The sequence below is a fragment of the Pempheris klunzingeri genome, chromosome 7 (assembly GCF_042242105.1).
Source record: "Pempheris klunzingeri isolate RE-2024b chromosome 7, fPemKlu1.hap1, whole genome shotgun sequence".
NCBI classification, from domain to species: Eukaryota; Metazoa; Chordata; class Actinopteri; order Acropomatiformes; family Pempheridae; genus Pempheris; species Pempheris klunzingeri.
Window position 1 is genome coordinate 16235333 of NC_092018.1, and position 18968 is coordinate 16254300.

Consider the following 18968-nt stretch of genomic DNA (forward strand, 5'->3'; position numbering starts at 1 on the left):
GCAAGGTCTAGTATGCTCAGTGCATTTCTGGGATCGTCTCAAGCTTATTTATCCATACTGTATAGAGAACTGCTGTAAAATCAATGCCAGTCACAAAGATGTGAACAAGACTGCAAAAATTTCTGCAAGCCTGTCGTGTCCTACTCCTCCCCTCGCCTCCTCCCCCAGTTTTACCTAAGGTGTGAGGTAACGTGTCATACTGAGAGCTGTCAGTCACCATGACGCTTGCTCAAACACTGAGGTCAAGTTAGATCTTGTTTTTTTCTTTTAAGAAAAAGTGTTGTGCCGCATACTCCGCCCAGCCCCTCACAGCCGTATCAGTGCAAGCGATAAGTGACACAGCCAACATCCGTTCACAGGCTAACACCTCTCTTCAAACAGCAATTTGATGTGTTCGAGAAAGAACAAGCTGTAACGACATGAGAAACATTCCAGCACAGAGTGGATTACGATGTCACTTCAGTGGTTTTTCGCCTCGTATGTGTCTTTTAATGTGATTAAATCCCCTTACCTCCATCTCCCCACTTAGGGATGCACTACCGGGGAGAGATCACAGCAGTCTTTGATCAGGGTTTAGAAAGACCTGATTCACACCCGTTCCGTTCCTAAACCCTCGTCTCATTTCTCTGTATGACCGTCTGGCTTACAGGAAAAGCTGGCTAATCAGTTAATAATACAGCGTCAACTTGTGTAATAGTCAGTAACTGTGTTCCAGTTCTGCAGTGCACAACACTGACTGCCAGTAAAGTTCACCAATGAGGTTACTGTATTGCTGTGTGTGTTTGTTTCTTAATTCATTAATTGCCTCTTGTGGCCCCCGAACAGTCCAGTCTGCCAATTACTCTCATTAGGGTTTCTCCATTACTGTTTGATTGGAAAAGGAAGCTGCCTGGCTGTAACTCTTGTCTCCTCTCTCATCAGGAGCTGTGTTTTCTTCCTTTTAAAGCTGTGAAATATACAAAACTATGCCAGAACTTCTGTGCTTGCCTCTTTTTTCGATTCAGCTTTGTACATAGAGGTATTTTGTGTTTTGAATGCAGCCCAGTTTGTCCCCCCTGGTCCTCTCAGAGGTGAGATGGAAGAGGAACAGGAGGGGGGGGGTCCTGCTGTTTTTAGTGCTTGTGTGCTGTTGTTACTCATAATAAACTACCCTGCAGGTTGAATGTATACCCTTTTTCCCAGCCCACAGTTATTTATGAGTCTGGTCTGGAACCCATACACAGCGTTTCATAAATCTGTACTCTCCAGGCCTGTTAGTTATATGCCAAGAGACCACACAGTCATACAGTAGATGTACTAACACACTCAGGTGCACACATGCTTCCTGCTATTATCACCTATACATTGTCAAATGATTCTGCTGTTTGGTTTGCCTGCCTGCTGCTTCTCCAAGAGCTCCCACTGTGATACTATATGATAATGCGGGCCCCGTGTATTAGGCTGAGTGTGCACACCCGTGTAAGAGCCATCAAGCTTTAGTGTGCCTATAAATTGCTGAGGTGATCACTGCTTGGCAGACTCTAAGCTCCCCGCGCTCTCACGTAGCTCTAAACAATTTGTTTTATAGCTTGAAATGCACTCCACTGTAGCTCTCCTTAGAGCCAGCAGCCAAAAAAGCAAATGCACTTGCAGGTACAAAGTGCGCGCACAGAACAATTATGCAGCGTATCACTTGCATGCAGTTGTTTGCATACACGGGCATATTCCGTCACCTCCCACATGTGCATAAAACATGATTTAGGACTCAGACATATGCACATTATTTCTCTCCATAGCACTGTCTGCTCAGACTCCGCCCTGTGTGTTCTGGGACCTAGCTGCATTGAAACACACTGCCTTTGTGTGAGAACAGCTGGCTGCAAAGTCATTTGGACGCATGCTCGCACGCACACACAAGCACGTGTGGACAAGCACTCACAAACACACCGTTTTCCATGCAAGCAGAGCTTAAACAGTCTATTGTCAGCCAATAATTGAATGCATAGGCGGTCTGGAGGGGGGAGAGTTCACAGTGTTCCAGCTGTAGGGGTGAGTTGGTCTGCTGTTGAAACTCTACAGCAATCACCCCAATAATGACATCAGCACGTTGGCACCTTGATCAGGCTACACAGGCGCATTTTGCCATACGAGAAGGGCCTGCAAGTGTGTGTTTGTGTGTGTTAAGTGTGTCCTGGAACTGAACAGACTTGGATTGCTTTGTAGCCAGCTTTGCTGTCGTAAAAAAAGCGAGTGCAAACCCTCCACCCAGTTACTGTTTCTCTTCCCCCCTCCTCTCTGTCTTCCATGACCAGCACCCAACCAGCTCCCTTGGCTGCTGTGCCCTGGTTTCACAGCAGCAGCTGGAGACTTCAGCACTGTAGGGACGTTGTCTGGTGAATTGGACCATTGTTTTTGAGTGGTTTGGCTTTGGTTTGGGATTGTTGTCTGTTTTCTGTTTTCTCCTAGGCTATGACTCCAGGCTATGAGTTCTGTAAATCATTGTCAATATGCGTTATGTATTGCGAATGTATGCTTTGTTATGTGTCTGTGGGAATGAGTATTATAGTGACATGTGTTGTGTGTTACTGACAGTCTGCCAGTGTGATTTCCTACCCCAACATCCCAGCAATTCACTCGTCACTCAGTGTCATCCATTCACCCATATTCTACCCAGTTGTCTTTCTCCATCATTCTTCCTGCTCTCTCCATGTTCTACCTGAATCTTCATCCTCTCTCAGCTAATTTCCCATCGATAGTTTTGTCTCTTTTCATTTACTTCTCACTCTTTCTTGCGCTCTCAACCGCTCCCTTCATCTTTAACTACAGCTGTGCTCTGGGTGTGGGAGAGGAAGAGGGTGAGCATGAGGGAAAGTAACGGAAGAGGGTGGAGAGGAAGGCGAGGCACATAGTTGTGGCTGACTAATTGAAAGCCAGCAGTTTGGTCAGTAAAGTCCCAGTGTATGGGAGTGGTCAGGAATTTGGAATTCTTGGTTATGTTTGCGTATGTGAAACAGAGACGGAGCACATTTGTGTCACTGTTCATGTCTAAGCCCATTAAGATGGACAGATTGTGCATGTTTTTTTGACTGTGTGCGTGTGGGCTTGTCAGTTTTTGTGTGTGAATGAGTGACCAAGATTCGCCTTTTTGTCTGAGTGTGTTTTAGTTTGCTGTTGTGCTCTTCCTCCATCAGCCTCTTATACTCTGTCGGTCCAACCAGCTTTAGTATTGGCTCAGTCGGCTGTGATGTCTTGTCTGTTCACCAAGAAAGCTCCTTCAGAGCCAGCAAAGACAGAAAGCTGGTGCATGATTGGATAGCGTGATTGGAGAAACCAGCCTTTAACTGGATGATGCAAATTCCATCCTCATATCAGCAGTCCTCTCCATGACCTCTGACCTTCTTACAGAGGAAGACGAGCAGCAAGAGAATTTCTCTACTGTTATCAGTATTGATGTTAAAAGTCAGACGTGCAGCTTATTATAATGCACAGTAAATCTCAACACTTGTCCTCAGAACTGGGAGGCTAGAATCTAACAAGACTAAGCCCTTTGTTCAGTGTTTAAATGCCAACATCACAATGCTAACATGCTCACAATGACAATAGTAATATGCTGATATTTAACAGGTGAGTGTTTACCACGATCACCATCTCACTTTAGCATGGCAGCATCCTAACACTTGCTAATTGTGCTGCTGAGGCTGATGGAAATGTCATTAGTTGTCCAAATGTTGAGTCAAAAAGAATTGGAAAAACTGAAAATCATCAGTCAGGTTGTCACCAAAGTCAAAGATGATTCATCATCTGTCAACAGGGTGCTGTCCATCCAATAGTTTTTGAGATGCAGAACGCACAATGGTGAGCTCACGTTCCCTATTAGTGGGTGTACGATCCAACACTTGGTGAATTCTGCTTCACAACAACAGGATGAGCTGATTCAGTCTGGACCCAAGTGATAGCTGCATAATAAAATAACCATCCACAGCATGCTGGTGAAAATGTGTTTTCTATTTTTAGCTCAAAAATTAGTGGCAATCATTAATATGAGTAATTCTATCCAGAAATTTAAACACAATTTAGTAATAACCCCTCCTCCACTCCCAAGGGTTTTATTTTTAATTAATGTGGTTCTGCAGTACAAAAGTTCTTGGTGTGTTACTCATTTGTGTGTTAAATCTGATCCCATGGACTGACCCCATGCTGTAACCACGGCCGTCTGGTCTGCTCAGGGATAGAGGTCAGAGGTCACGGGTCAGTGATCTGAACAGGAAAGCCTACTCGTGCGGAACAACACATCGTAAACAAACCATTACACACCATCTGCAGCCGCGTCAAATCCCCAACCAGCATGCATGTTTGTGTAGGGGTTTGTGTTGGTGTCTCTGAGATCACACCCAAAGACACACAAGTGAGGATCAACACACGGTGCCAGACGGGGACAGAGAGGTGATAGAGGAAGTGACCATCTGGTATCTACTGAGGCATCAAATGACCTGCTGAATGGTCCCTATTGGCATTATGCATATGCTGTGTGAGACATACAGGGATGCTTCCAGCATATGTTGTCGTTTGAAATTAATATTGTTTTGCTATTGGTGTTTTACTCACATCCTTCTCAAAGACACAGATTGAACCATCAGCCTTAATATTGACCCTCCACCATCTTAGTGATTTAGTGGGAAAAACTTCCTGGTTAGAGTGTGACGTAACAGTCCTGGTACAGTATGCAGAAGTACTCCGTTCATGTAAATCCTGTCATAACTCTCTCTCAAAGTTGATTGCCAACAAGTAATTATGAAGTTTTCTGTCTTAAGTGATTAGTGCAACTGCCAAGTGTTGGAGAGACACACTTGTCTCCATATGTCCTCAGTTTCTTTCCTCTCAGACAAAGACACCATCTCTGCCAATTATTTTCACGCCTGCTCATTTACAGGGCTTTATGCTTCATTGCCTCGGCAGCAGCTTTGCTCATATAGAGCCCACTGCTCCTCATTTCCTAGATGCTGGCCCCCTTTTTTTTCTCCACCATCCGTGTTCTCTTTCACGTCCAGCACCTAGATCTGCCTCCCTCTTGCTTTTCGTCCTCCCTCCTTATCCCCTCTTGACATTCTGCACTTTTCTCTTTTCACTTTCTCTTTTTTTTTCTCCCACTTGCACTTCTCTGTCTTATCTCTTTTGTTTTTTTCTCGACTGCCCCTCACACTCCACCTTTCGCCCTGTCAGCCCGTATCTCCTTTTCCTCTCTCCCTCACTCCCTCTCTGCTCCCTTCCTCAAGTCCCCCTTTGTTTTCTTTGACAGGCTCACCTCCCTCTGTGTTGCCGCTTGAAACCCAACATGCACTGCATCCCTGTTGCCCAACCACCCTTGCTTCACCCTCAGTCTGGCTTCTGTCCACGCTGCCACCGTCACAGGAAGGCAGCCTCTCTGGCAGTGCCCACTGGTCTAACACCTGCCACTCTGAAGACACTGTGTGGGAGAATCACTGTGACAGCGTGTTTGTTTGTAAGGTTTTATTTATGCGTGTCTGTGAGCATTTGTGAAAGATTATAAAGAGGATATTTGTCCTGCTTACTGATGCATGTGTATAAGCCTGTGTTGTTTGGTGTGTTTATCTCTTACTTCCCCGTCTGTGTCAGTTGTGTCAGTTTGTTTTACTGTTGTTAGCCAGACATACAGACATGCAGCCAGACGTGTGGATTAGAGGTAGATCTAGGCTGCTCGTCCTCTATTCTGAGATCCCCAGAAGGAGAAGCCTGTTAATTTAGCGGCTATAAATACAGGACCCCTCCTAGCGGGTCAGTCTAATACCCACTGCATAGAACTGGACTGTGGTGACAGCTCCTTTACTCGCTGTTTGTGTGTGTACCATGTGTGTATGTGTGTGTACATTCCTTCAGAGCTGGTTGGCTAGCCTCCGGCTCAGCGGTGCATGGAGGATGGTTTGTGGAGCCACCACTATCAAGGACATTTGGACAGCTTGGCTTTCTCTCATTTCTCACTTTATTCTTGGTTCAAGTTTATTTTTTCCCGTTCTTTTTTATGTCTATCACTTACAATTGTTCTATTCTGATAGAAAAATATATCATCTTTTTTTTTTCAACAAACCGATTAAAGGCTGAAAGGCCAAAAACATTGTGTTCCATTTCAAAAAGCTTGATGGATATTTGTCGGAGTGACGGATTCAGACTTGTCCAAAGTCAATTTACAATGATGGGAAAGAGAGGAAAAATGGCAGATCTTGACATTTGAGATGCTGTTTCCTACAAATAGTTATTTGGTGACTTGGCGATTGATTTATTGATCATCATTGTGTCAACACTAAATCTTGTCTGTCTTCCCTGGAAGTAGGATGTTTGTATTAAAGAAGTAGACTATAAAGACTATATTTTTTTCATGTTTGCTTGGCACAGTAGTTTCAAACCTTGTGCTCATTATTGTAATATTGGTGATCTAGGACATATGCATGTGTTATTCTCTTACTCTCTTTTAAGGCTCCAGTTAGTTTAATGAGAATTCACTGGATGTGTGTTTTCCTCCTGTTTTTCTCCCATTCTCAGTTACATTCTCTCAGAAAACAGACATTGGGTGAAACAAAACTAATTCAATCAACTTCTCAACACTCATAAATAAACACTGGTATTCTCCACTTGTACCTTGCAGACACCCAGTCGTTATCTGATATCTGTGTTTATACTGTTGTGGTAATTTGGTCTCCTTTCTTTGGCAGTCAAGAGAACTGTAATTGCTTTTCAGTCGGTGGAAGTGTTTGTTTAATGACAGGCTTATTTGTGTAGCTACATTGTGTTCAACATCCACGGTCCAGATTTTACATGACTCTAGACTGATCATTATCTTCATCAGCGTCAATACACTCCTCCATGCTCTCTTTTTATCTGATAATTCCTCACTGTGGTAATCGCCTACATACCTTTTTAATGTCCTACCATGTTGTTGGACAGTAATGCATGTCAAACTATTACAGTCTTTTAATGTTTCGGTGGTTTGCTTTAGAGACAGAGTAGTTGGGTCTTGTGTGATTTACAGCTAGTTAGCATGGCTTTGACCGCCATGCAGAGGCAGTGCGGTTATGTCCCAAAAAGCACAGTTACTTTTTCAAATACAGCGGTTGATCAGAAACCTCATTTTGAAGTGCACTGCAGCCGAGCACAAATCTGTGTCCAAATGTGGACTTTTGTGTCCAAACCGCATTCATTCTCCTCCCACTGCGCCTCTGTTGAACAAAGCGTGGGATCCCATGCTAAGAGGCAGGTAGAAAGGAGAAACGGGGTGTGGAGGAGAAGAAAGAAAAGCCGATTGAGGACAGTGAAGTGGAACGGATGGAGTGTGAGAGAAGGCGGAAGAAAATGAGCAGGGAAAGTATAAACGCTTAAATCAAAAGAATAAAAAATTCATAAGAATCAGGCGGGGAAGTAGGGGAGGGGAAGGTGCATGTATCAGGCAGAGAGAGGGGTGGGAGAAGAAGGGCAAAGGGAGCATTAGAGATTATTTGTGTGCTGCTTAATGTGACACTGAAGAGGAGCGCACACACATTCACATACTGCAGCAGTCTGCAGTTGCACTTCATTTGTTTATTTGTTCATATCAAACACAAAATAATGTATTCCTATAACTTTTTCAACCAGTTCTTTAAAGACCTTACAGATCAATATTTCCTGGATCGAAGCAGTGGATGTGCTGGTGCAATGATTCAAAGGTGCTTTGAGCTTGAAAAAGAGCGCTGACACTCAAGGTCAGCTCGGTTTCGGCTTTTTCTTGGTCTTTTGTTTGATTCTGAGATCCCTTTGTGCTCCCTCTTTGCTCCCACCTCGCATGTTAGTTCGTTCCCTCACTGAATTCTGTTTTAGGTTCATGCATATGTTATTTTTATCGCGCTGACAGAGTGAAGAGGGGCTTAGAGGTTTGTTTAAACTCTGGGCAGCATCACCAGAGACAGTTTAGGATAAAGGAACCTTTACGGTCTTCATGTGTTTGGGTTTGGGAGTGTGAGTGCGCTCGTGTCCACAGTGTGTGTGTGTGTGTGTGCGTGTGTGCAGAGTCTTTCTAATCACAGGCAGGATGGCTTTCATGCCCCACGAAAGGAAGGTCAAATTTTGCTTAATATTATTTAATTTTTTTCTCTTCCCTTCAGAGAGATTTCTAGCCACTGTCCTTTTCATCAAACTGCCTTCTGAAGTGTGTGTGTGTGTGTGTCTACATTTGTGTGTCTGGGGTCTCTCATTTGGCCTGCTATGTTTGACAGCTTCATACTTTATTCTCTCACTTGAGATGTGCTGCTCCCTCTGTGTGTGTGTGTGTAGTGAATAAGTCTGCACTAAATGATTTAGCATCTACGGGTGTGCTCAGTGGGGGGTTGGCTCGTCGGTAACAGGGTAAAAGATCATGTGTTTGAATTTTGTCCATGCCACCATTCCTACACACAGATACACACACCACTGAACAGACTCCTGAGTGCTTTCAGAGACACACCTCACTGCTCACAACTCCACTGCTGACTTACACACTCTTGTACTGTCTTTTTTAATTTTCTTCTCTCCCTAATTTCTCCCAAAGTACTTTTCTTTTTATTATTATCTGTTAGAGAAGTCATGCTTGTTATCTACTTCATGCAATTCCTCCATGTGTCAGAGACAAGATTCTTTCAAATGTGTTGTTAACCGTCAACTAAGCCTCATTTCCCTTACACTCTCTCTTCTTTCCCTTCTCCCCCTCCACCATCCCTTGACCTTGCAGGACAGCGACATCCAAAAGAAGATCGACCATGAGATCCGGATGCGTGACGGGGCCTGCAAGCTGCTGGCCGCATGCTCCCAGAGAGACCAGGCGTTGGAGGCGGCCAAGAGCCTGCAGACCTGTAGCACTCGTATCATGGCGTACATGTCGGAGCTGCAGAGGATGAAGGAGGCGCAGGTCATGCAGAAGGTCACACGCAGGTCGTCGGATGCGGGGCCGATGGACGACAGGCTCCCGTGCAAAGGAAAAGTGGCCATTTCAGGTAAGTAAATCTTTGTCTGAATGTGTGTTTTGTAGGAGACATCTGTATCTATGAAAAGGAGATAAGTGGAAATATTAGATTAGAGGCAGAATTTTATGGGGAATTTAAAAGGAATTTGTGAAATGGACCAAGCAAGAACAGAACAGAATAGAATCATTATTCTAGTGACTGAGGTGAACATGGTGGCTTGCACGGTGCTGCCCATTGCAGTAAATGAGTGTGGAGCTATTCTGTCTATCGTAGATGCACTTAAACACCAGGGACCAAGACTAGACCACTAGTGAGTCTGTGTGTTTGATTCTTTTCAATGTGATAGTGTCACAGCAGTGCAAGACACAGTCATGAAACTTTACAGGTGTCCGCCTCGTTGAGATAAGTTCGTAGATGGGTGTAGTCTGACCAAGAACACTGAAAGTAGGGGGGTAGGAAGTAGGGAAGAGGCCACAGGTCTCCTCACTCATTCCTGTCATTCCTGTCCATTAATCCAGCGCAGTCTAGGTAACTAAAAACAGCAGCTAACATGATGCATCTTTCATAGTCTGCCCTTACTTGCGAAATATTGTGCAGCAATAGCAGCAACCACTGCATCCTTAATAAATAGAAAAATATTAGTAAAGGAAAAGGCGCGTTAAACCTTTACTGGGATGTCCCTATCCATGCCCAGATGGATATGCATAAAAGTACATAAAGAAAGAAACAAATAAATAAACTAACTCTCTCGTGTCATGTGTTCCATTGCACCAGACCGAACACTTCGGTGTCGTGGCTGGTGTGATCCCCTTGCAAGATGGTCTCAAGTTTTGTTTTTAGAATATAATGAGAAGATAAAAATAAATATTAATGAGATGTGAGAATGGGAGCATGTGTGTGTGTGTTTGTAGGTGGAGAGGGCACTGCTGCATGTCTGGTACCCAGCTGGAGAGCATGCTACACACACACACACACACACACACACACACACACACAGAGTCAGTAATTAGTTTTGGATACTTTAGCCAGTGACTGAAAGCAGCATGAGTAGGGGAACACACATACAGATACACACATATCAGTAAGACAGTAAGGCTGATTAACATTTTTGTGGTCTAATCCCCTGTCTGTTGTCATTACAGATCTTCGGATCCCTCTCATGTGGAAAGACACAGAGTACTTCAAGAACAAAGGAGGTGAGGAGCCACCTCTTAATGCGTGTGAAGAAATTCATTGATGGGTTATTAATGATTCATGCCTGGAGGATTTATTAATGATTTGCTTCTAAGGAAAGTGGTGTGTGACTTCGCACAGTTATGAAATGGCTAATTCAAATATGCTGAATGTGTGTGAAAGCGTTGTGTAATCACAGGGGTGAGTGTGGGATTGCTCGTGACTAAGTTTGCTCAGGGCTAAAGAACAGAAATCATCTTTTATCTTTAGCTTGATACTAATGTGGAGTTTTAGTTTCACGTTTAAGAAATATGCTAAGCCACGGAGCCGTGCAAACAGACCGCACAGAATGACATTCTTTCTACTCTATGCTGGGTCCATCGCACAGTGCCTGGCTGGAGCTGATCATTACAATCTGTTGCAGCTTTACCAGATATCTCTGTATTTTACAGGAATGGATTTTTTTTCGATGTGAGAAACTCCTGGCAGCACAATGTGACCCACTGTTCAGTCCTGCTGGCTTTGCCTCTTGGCTTTGAGAAGCAGCAGCACACAGGCACTGAACTAGGTCATTATTAGTAGGGCAGAGAATACTCCCCAACCAATAATGAAAACAAATGACAACTGTTGTGCATTTAAAGAACTCCCAAAGTCTTTTACCTGTGGAATATTACCATGAACCAAGACGTATGTTTTTATGGCATTTCAGAATTCAATGGTGCACTAACATATAACAAAGGTAATCTCTATATGGCCTATTTGCTGTCCCATCTCCTCTTGATAGTGTCAATGTGGGTTAACCCATGTGCAGTCATTATAACAGCCTCAATGCTCATTCTCTCCCGTGGCAGCTTGAATGGAATTAATCTGCATGACCTGTGCATATAAATGAACTCAAGAGACAGGTAGTAGACTCTTAACAAAGCTTAATGAGGCTGTTAGTCAAGGTCATTAACCACACAGAGACATAAACTGAGCCCAGGAGGCAAGGAGGAGTGAAACATGTTCCTCTCCCACATGTCCAATCACATTTCAAGTGTTTGAGTGTTGAGCTCATACTTGGGATAATAAGTCTGAATATTAAGCGTCAATGTGCCGAACACAGTGAAGCACATAGTAGGAGCAGACCACTTCTCTCACCCTTTTCAATTGTAACCTTGAATTTTAATGAGAAGTAGCGGAATGATAGAATGTGCTCATGTAGTAGAAGATGATGAAAAACACATAATGGAGGAAAAGATTGTTGCCACGCTGTTTATATTACAACAAAGACAACCAAGGTACTATTTAGTACACGCATTTCTCACTGTTATTGTGGATATGATGCTGTTGTGTTTCAGTACTAAGATTTGCCTAATTACCCACAATCAGAGTAAAGCATTCCCAAAAAGACTGTTACAGTTTCTTTTCTTTCCCTGAGATAGTTCCTTCACAATATGTATAGAAGGAAAAAGTTATTGTTACTCAGCTCTCGTTGGCTGCTGCAACATTAAAGACCGTTGTGCTTCAGTTTCAACCACGAAACAGCTAATGACGCTGCGTAGGAATTCTTAGCACAGTTGGCCGCTGAGATTGCTGAAGCGAAATTAACAGCAGTAGAAGTGCTGGTCAGCCAAGTGGAAGCTGATCTTTGTTCAAACTTTAACTACTCAGGTTATCGTATTCCCTCTCTAGCCTGTGGCCTCAGCACTTTGTTACCTACATCTTGGAGGTTGGAGGCGATGCTGTTTTGAAGCCAGAAATTAGTTTTCAAGTGATAGAATGAAAGCTGTTGCGATGTCTCATGAATGTGGACTGATTTTTTTTTTTTTTCCATTATTCTGCCTTTCCCCTTTGTTCTTTGCAGAGCTTCATCGGTGTGCAGTGTTCTGCCTGCTGCAGCTGGGAGGAGAGATCTTCGACACAGACATGGTGATAGTGGACCGCACACTCACCGATATTTGCTTTGACAACACTATCGTATTGTAAGTCATCTCTCTGCCCTATAACCAAACACCCACATAAACTGTAACGCTCCCAAAAAGAAAAAGACATCCAGCCTGTGAGCAACACTGATATGGTCGTGTTGGTCATGTGTGTGTCCTTCTGCAGTAATGAAGCCAGCCCGGGCTTTGAGCTACGTGTTGAGCTGTATAGCTGCTGCTCGGAGGACGACTACTCAGCAGGGAGCACGCCAAGGAAACTAGCCAGTAAACTGAGCTCCTCACTCGGGCGATCAGCTGGGAAGAAGCTCCGGGCAGCCATGGAGCCTGGGCCGTGCAGTCCTGTTAGCAACGGAGGGGCAGCTCCTCTTCTGCTGCCAGTTCCCTCTGTACCGTAAGTTTAGTTGAAAATGTTAGCTAGTTTACATAAAAAAATTATTTCAGAGAGCACAGGTAACCATGAATTTACACACACAATGAATTTCTATCCCCTCTCCTGTGTGTTGACAGGGGCCCTAAGTACCACCTCTTAGCTCATACCACCCTGTCACTGTCGCACGTCCAGGACAGCTTTCGCACACATGACCTCACCATCTCAGGCAACGGTGAGTGGCATCCTTCATCAGTCTGTCTCCTCCCCCATCTTTCTCTTTTCTCTCCCAAATCAGCCATCTGTCTGTTTTTGCCCCTCTCTCACTCGTCACTGTCTCACTTCCTCTCCCTGCATTCTATTAATTTCCTATAAACCAAATGTATTTGCATCTTCTCTCCTCCTCGCCCCTCCTCCTCCTGCTCCTCCTTCCCTTTCCTCTCTGTCCTCCTATGTTCTCTGACAGACAGCCATTGTCAAGGTCACAGTAATAAAGGCTGTGCTTGTGAGGTGACTGCTGTGTAAAGCTGTAATGATGTGGGCTAACAAGGGCCCAGACCTCAGACAGACAGGCCCCTAGTGTTTTATTCATTGGCCCTTCAGCCTGCTGTAAAGTTTCATTGCTGCACTTCATGACACTCCCTCCAGCTGCCAGTCTTTTACACCCCTGTGCCTCGTTTTGTGTGTTGAAGGAGACGGGTACGTCATATGGAAGAAGTGTGTGTGTGTGTGTGTGTGTGTGTGTGTGTGTGTGTGGATGCGAACGGCTATGCATGTTTGTGTGTATACGTGTGAATGTCATGTGGAAATATTCTTATTTATCAATTGTGTTTATTTTTGCCCATCCATCTCTGTCTCCCTGCAGAGGAGTGTTCGTATTGGCTGCCCCTCTATGGCAGTATGTGTTGCCGCCTCGCAGCTCAGCCCCACTGTATGACCCAACAGATGATGAGTGGATGTTTGAAAGTTAAGGTAAGTTGGCAGATGTATGTGCAGCAGTTACAGGGGGACTATTCCTCTCTATTCCTTTTTGGCTTTTGTCCTGGTTTATTTCTATCCTTTTCTCCTCCACTCGGCTCCTCTCCTTCTCATGTTGCCATCTTTGTGCTTCTTTCCCCGTCTTTTACTCCACACTTAACTGATCTTTTTCTATACCTTGTAGCAACTGGGAGGTGACCCTCAGAGTTGGACAAAAGTGTACTCCGTTCTAAAAGGAACAAGCCTTTCCTGCTACCACCGGCAAGAAGATGCAGAAGCTAACGTTGAGCCAGCTTTCACCATTGCCATCAACAAGGTCAGTGAGAGAATCACATAAAAATAGAGAAACTGGAGTGTAATAAAACACTTCATCTCTAAAGCCCATACAGTTGTGTTGTTTTTGGTAATGCCTAAGGTGCTGCATGGTAAAGAACTGGGATCGTGGATCGCTGCCAGTTTGAATCTCAAGCCAACTGTTAGACTCTGAGCCAAAAAAAGTAAATAAGAAATGAGCTCTTCCGTTAGTAACTACTATTTAGGTGTCCTTGGGTGATGCACTTAGCTCTCACTTGCCCCAGTGGAGCAGTGCTTCTGTTGCTCAGCTTTCAGGTGTAACCGTGTAAATGTTCCGCAAGGTTAAAAAAGAGCAGGAATGTCTGGATAAAATATTTTCACGATTTCAAAAGTAAATCTGCTCTGTATCTTCAAAAGCATTAAGACAAAGCGGGCAGCTCCATTCAATCAGGAGTCATATTTCTCTTTTTTCAGGCACCGACAGTCAGGCAGCCAGTCAGGTTCTTGATCATCTTATTTCCTGTGTCTGTGTCTGAGAGTTGCTGCCTGTGGAGCTCCTCATTCCTTCCATAGTGACTCATTCAGCCTTTTGTAGCCTCCGACCCTGAGCTCACAGCGGTCCTAACGCCAAGTCAGTTAGATCAGATCAGGTCTGTACGATCTTGTTGTTTGTCAGTTGTCTGGCTCTCCTAAAGGGAAAGGAGGAGGGAGTTCTGTGTGGTGAATGGATGAATGGAACAACCCTGCCATCTAGTGGTCATTAACCGGCCGAGACATTTGGAGTAGAACACGGAGGTGGGAATTGGGAGTCTGCACCTTTTGTTGGATAATTGCTGAAGGGAAATGGTTTGGAAGAGGACTAATTAGTGGCTTTATTACTGAGGGCTTATTTTCAGTGGGGACACACAATTACAATTGTCGTAATGATCACTTGTTGCAGCACATAATTTTGTTCATTCAGGAGTGCTGGCATTCATTCCTGATTGTAGTCATTTTGTGGTAGATGATTGTTTTCTTTGTCGCTCCTGTGCTACAGGAGACCAGAATACGTGCGTCAGAGAAAGACCCTCACAGCAAAGTTCAGAATATTTGTATCAGTAACCAGTACGGAGGTGAGGAGGTCACACACACACTGACCACAGACAGCCGTGAGGACACACACCGGTGGATGGAGGCCTTTTGGCAACATTTCTATGACATGAGTAAGTAGTTGCTATGTTGAAACACGTGTTTGTGTGATATGCACCCACTACACACAGTCACTACATTACCACAGATGCTCAAAGGGCTCAATTTCAAGGACACTTACTGTTGTATATTCAGTACGTGCTGCTTGGTGCATTGAAAGTGATAGTGTGTCTCCAACATACAGGCCAGTGGAAGCAGTGCTGCGATGACTTAATGAAAATTGAACTGCCATCGCCAAGGAAACCGGCTCCTGTCACACCAAAACAGGGCTCGCTCTATCATGAAATGGGTAAGACGGTCTCCCTGATTCTATCACTGTGCATATGGAAAGAAAGCACTGTGCCTGAATTGCATGTGACTGCGTGTAGCTTTAATTCCTCGGGTCCACGTGCATGAGAGATGCTGTCACAATTAAATTTTCCTCTCCGATATCTCAAACTCACACTCTGCTTTACTTCTCTGTACTCTAGATAGACTTGGTCTTATCTCTGACTCGCTGACTCACTTTCTGTCTTTCTTTGTTTTTCTGTCCCTCTTTGTCCTTGTCAATTTTCCTTGTGTGTCCTGAATCCATCTCTCCTCGGCTTTGTCTCTTTTGTCCTTCTTTATCATTTCCTCTCCTCATACATTATTCATGATGGATGCCACATTTTTCATCAACTTTCAACATTAATTCTATAATGGGTGAATTATCTTTTTCTTTGAACAAATCTCTTTTGTTTTCTCATCACGCCTCACTATTCACTTCCGTAACAAACACACATCGACCCTCATCGATTTCTGTCACGCCACCTGTCGCACACCTCCTATCCACTCCACCCCGTCTCTCTATTCCCTCTCGGTGTTGCTAACCCCCCTGGCAGCCCCTCTTGCTACACCCTCCTGTGAGGGTCTTCTGCTGCAGGATAACGCTGTGTCTGCTGAGATTCGTGCTCTGCTCTCGTCCTATTACAACGACAGGTGAAGTAACAGGAGTAGGGCTCCGTACGCATTTTGTTGTGGTAAATGTTGCAGGTCAGGATTGACTGCAAATCCAGGATCAGCCTCATCTGGCTGTGAGAAAACATTAGAGTGTTGAAAAACATTAGAGTGTTGAAAAACATTAGAGTGCAAACGTTCCCTTATTATTATGCAAAACTGTGCAGTGCATTACAGTGCATAACATTTCAACAGCTGCATATATATTTTGATCTCACTGGAAGTATGGGGATTAAAGTCCCCCAAAAATAAAATGCCTCTGGAATAAAAAGATAGTTAGAAACAACATTTAAATCAAACCAAACCAGTTATACAAGTCTGTTACTATCCTTTGAACCTTCTTCAGGTTTCAGAGCAGTATACAGCAGTGTAATGATGAGTATTGCTGCATCTGTCCCGCAGTTATTGAGTCATCTGACGACCTCAGCAGCACTGTGTCAGACATCCTGGCTCGGAGGATGCAGGAGCTGGAGCTCCGCAGCCAGCTGGGCACCTCTCCCACCTGGATGTCTGTCTTTGAGGAGAGCAACCCCAAAAGCGCTGGCCGCCCCCGTCCCTGTACTTCTCGCCTCTCTGGCCACAGCCCCAGCACCCCTCATCGACTGCCCAGGAGCCCTGTGAGCCCTCACCGCTGCCCACAGCTGGGTCTGCTGTCCTCAGACGCAAGCCTGACCTCAGACAGCGACAGCCACTGCAGCACCAGTCCCTGCTCTCAGCACCATGGCTGGCCCGAGCCTTCTTCAAACTTCTCTCTCTTGTCATCGTCCCCCTCCCGCCTAAGGCCACGCACTCTGTCGCTGGATGCGAAGCTCAGCACCCTCCGAGGGAGGGGGTACGGAAGGGGAGAGACCTTCCAGTGCTCCTGCCAGCCTCCTCCCTCCTCGCTGCTCGCCCCACTCCCCATCTCCTCTCGTTCACCTTGCTCACAGCGCAGCACACAGACCACGCTCTCCTGCTCCAGCTCCACCTCCAGCAACAGCTCCAGCAACAGTGAGGGCAGCCACAGCCCCGAGTCATCTGAGGGAGCCCCCTTCTCAAGGCCCTCCCCGGCCCGACGCAGCCTCAGGAACCTTCGGGCCAGACTTGATCCTCGTAACTGGCTCCAAAGTCAGGTGTGAACTCGTCCTGCCCAACAGACATTTTAAGTTGGCCTAAAGGCAATAGTGCTCATTAAACCATGGTTTAACTGGCTTAACATATGTGAACCAACCTCAGGCAATCTGCTAGGCCACATGCATAGCCCTGAGGAGGATAAGCTGCCTCTAGCCTGCCTCCTGGTGGAGGATGGATCATGGAAGACCCTCCTGGGGCAAACTGGAATGTCTTCTAACACAAAAGACAGGTGACAATCACTGCAGGCAACTCTGCACTTTGCTGGGTTGCAATTTTGAAGATGGTCCAAAACTAAATGGGAGGTACTCTGCTTGCTTTGACAAATTATGGTCATGCTGCTTGGGGGGGGGGGGGATGCTAAGAGCTAAGGTCTCAAATGTTACACTACACGTCACTTGGCTTACTGTCTGTCCACTGTCCCTAATTCTGAAACTACAAAAGGTTTTGTTCTGTCCCCTGCATCAGCCATCCTGGCCACTCAAACATTGTTTCAAGGTCATCTCTATAAATGCACTAGCAGTATTTTGACTGGATGTTTTCTATTTTATGAATAAAGGTTTGCGGTGTTTATGCTATGAAAGCCAGTGAGCATGTGGCAACAAGAACAAGTAAGATAAACGTAAGACAGAATCAGTCAAGAGTTTTCAAATGTTTGAAACTGTGTGGAGGGAAGGCTTGATGTCTGTTGTCTGTACTGTGATCTACTTCAGTGTACGTATGTAATTATTCATACAACAGATGATCTTTGTGGCTCTCCTAAAAATTACTATGCACCATTTTGGGTTTTATGCATGATTTTAATTACAGTTAAAATGTTGAACTACTTGAGATCATTTCAGTGATGAATCTGGTGAACTGGTGAAGCTTAATTTTATGCAAGTGCTCATACTTACTGTACTGGTTATTACTGTGATCTCTTCAGGGTGAAAATCTGTGCTCTGGTCTTAATTTTTCACATTTATCTGCACACTATCGACAGGTTGTCATCAGAAATGATAGGGTGATAGATCCTCACATACATAGAACAAAGCCTAGAATAAACTGAAATTAGCCAAAGCTTCAGTGTTATTGAAAAACCCAAGCCATACTTATAATTCTGCTACCCTGCCTCATTGCAGTATTATGGGATTCCATTAAGTAAATAGTGGTTCCTGAATTTTGGAATTTCCAATAAAATGTGAAACATCCATGAAATATTATGCAACACAGAAACTTCTCTTAGAAATTATTTAATGGTGACTATATTCTAGGCAACTTTTTAAGAAACTTGCATGAGCTCTTACATGAAACCCCAGTCAACCATTAGGTCATGATAGTAAGAGTAATGATAGTTTACACTGCCATTTGTTTTTTTCATAAATCATATAAGTTATTCATTTAGACCCTCTTAGCAGAGCAGAATCATCTGCCCGATGGCGTCCATGTGAAAACAAATCTCATAAGCAAATCTGTGTCTCTTTCAGTGCTGTAAAGCCTCTTCTTCTCTGTATTTGTTGTTTACTGTGGTTTAACTTACAGGTAACAATTTCCCTCTTGGGGTTCAGAACTCGGGCAACCATTTTTACTAAGAATTAAAAACTGTCAAATGTTTAGAAAACAAGCATTTGCTACTGTAAATTAATTTTTATAAGTTAACAAATAAACCTCCTCTCTTTGTCTTTTGTTACATTATTGATTTTGTTATGAACGAAGCTATATTGATACATGATTATCATAATGTTAACAGATGATGTGCAGATCTTTAACTGTTCCGAACAGATAACATTGAATGTTATAACCTTGCAAGAGTTTCCCGTGTTAGCAGGCTTTGTGTTCTGCATGTATGCCGTCGTGGAAGGCAACAATAAAATGAGAAATGTGGAAAGCTCATGTTTAAATAATATAACATTAATTAAAATAAATGTTTTATCAATTCACAACTGACTCTGTTACTTGACATAGCCACATCATTTTGTCTACTTGAAATACAATCTTTTGAATTCATTATTCCCA

At 44.2% G+C, this 18968-nt stretch overlaps 1 protein-coding gene across 4 annotated transcripts in view; it reads left to right on the top strand.

Moving 5' to 3' along the window:
- The window catches only part of rtkna (rhotekin a), a 53151-nt gene extending 34262 nt beyond the window's left edge, over positions 1–18889 (top strand). For 3 of the 4 annotated variants that reach the window (XM_070834391.1, XM_070834392.1, XM_070834393.1), the window contains exons 2-11: positions 8729–8990; positions 10103–10156; positions 11980–12097; positions 12225–12449; positions 12566–12660; positions 13291–13397; positions 13588–13719; positions 14734–14899; positions 15070–15174; positions 16266–18889. In XM_070834391.1, coding sequence (XP_070690492.1) covers positions 8729–8990; positions 10103–10156; positions 11980–12097; positions 12225–12449; positions 12566–12660; positions 13291–13397; positions 13588–13719; positions 14734–14899; positions 15070–15174; positions 16266–16981 — 1980 coding nt within the window. In that variant the 3' untranslated portion in view covers positions 16982–18889. Of the gene's footprint in view, positions 1–8728; positions 8991–10102; positions 10157–11979; positions 12098–12224; positions 12450–12565; positions 12661–13290; positions 13398–13587; positions 13720–14733; positions 14900–15069; positions 15175–15748; positions 15900–16265 lie in introns of those variants that run through there. The other variant, XM_070834394.1, reaches the window with a different exon arrangement.
- The last annotated feature ends 79 nt before the right edge of the window (positions 18890–18968 follow it).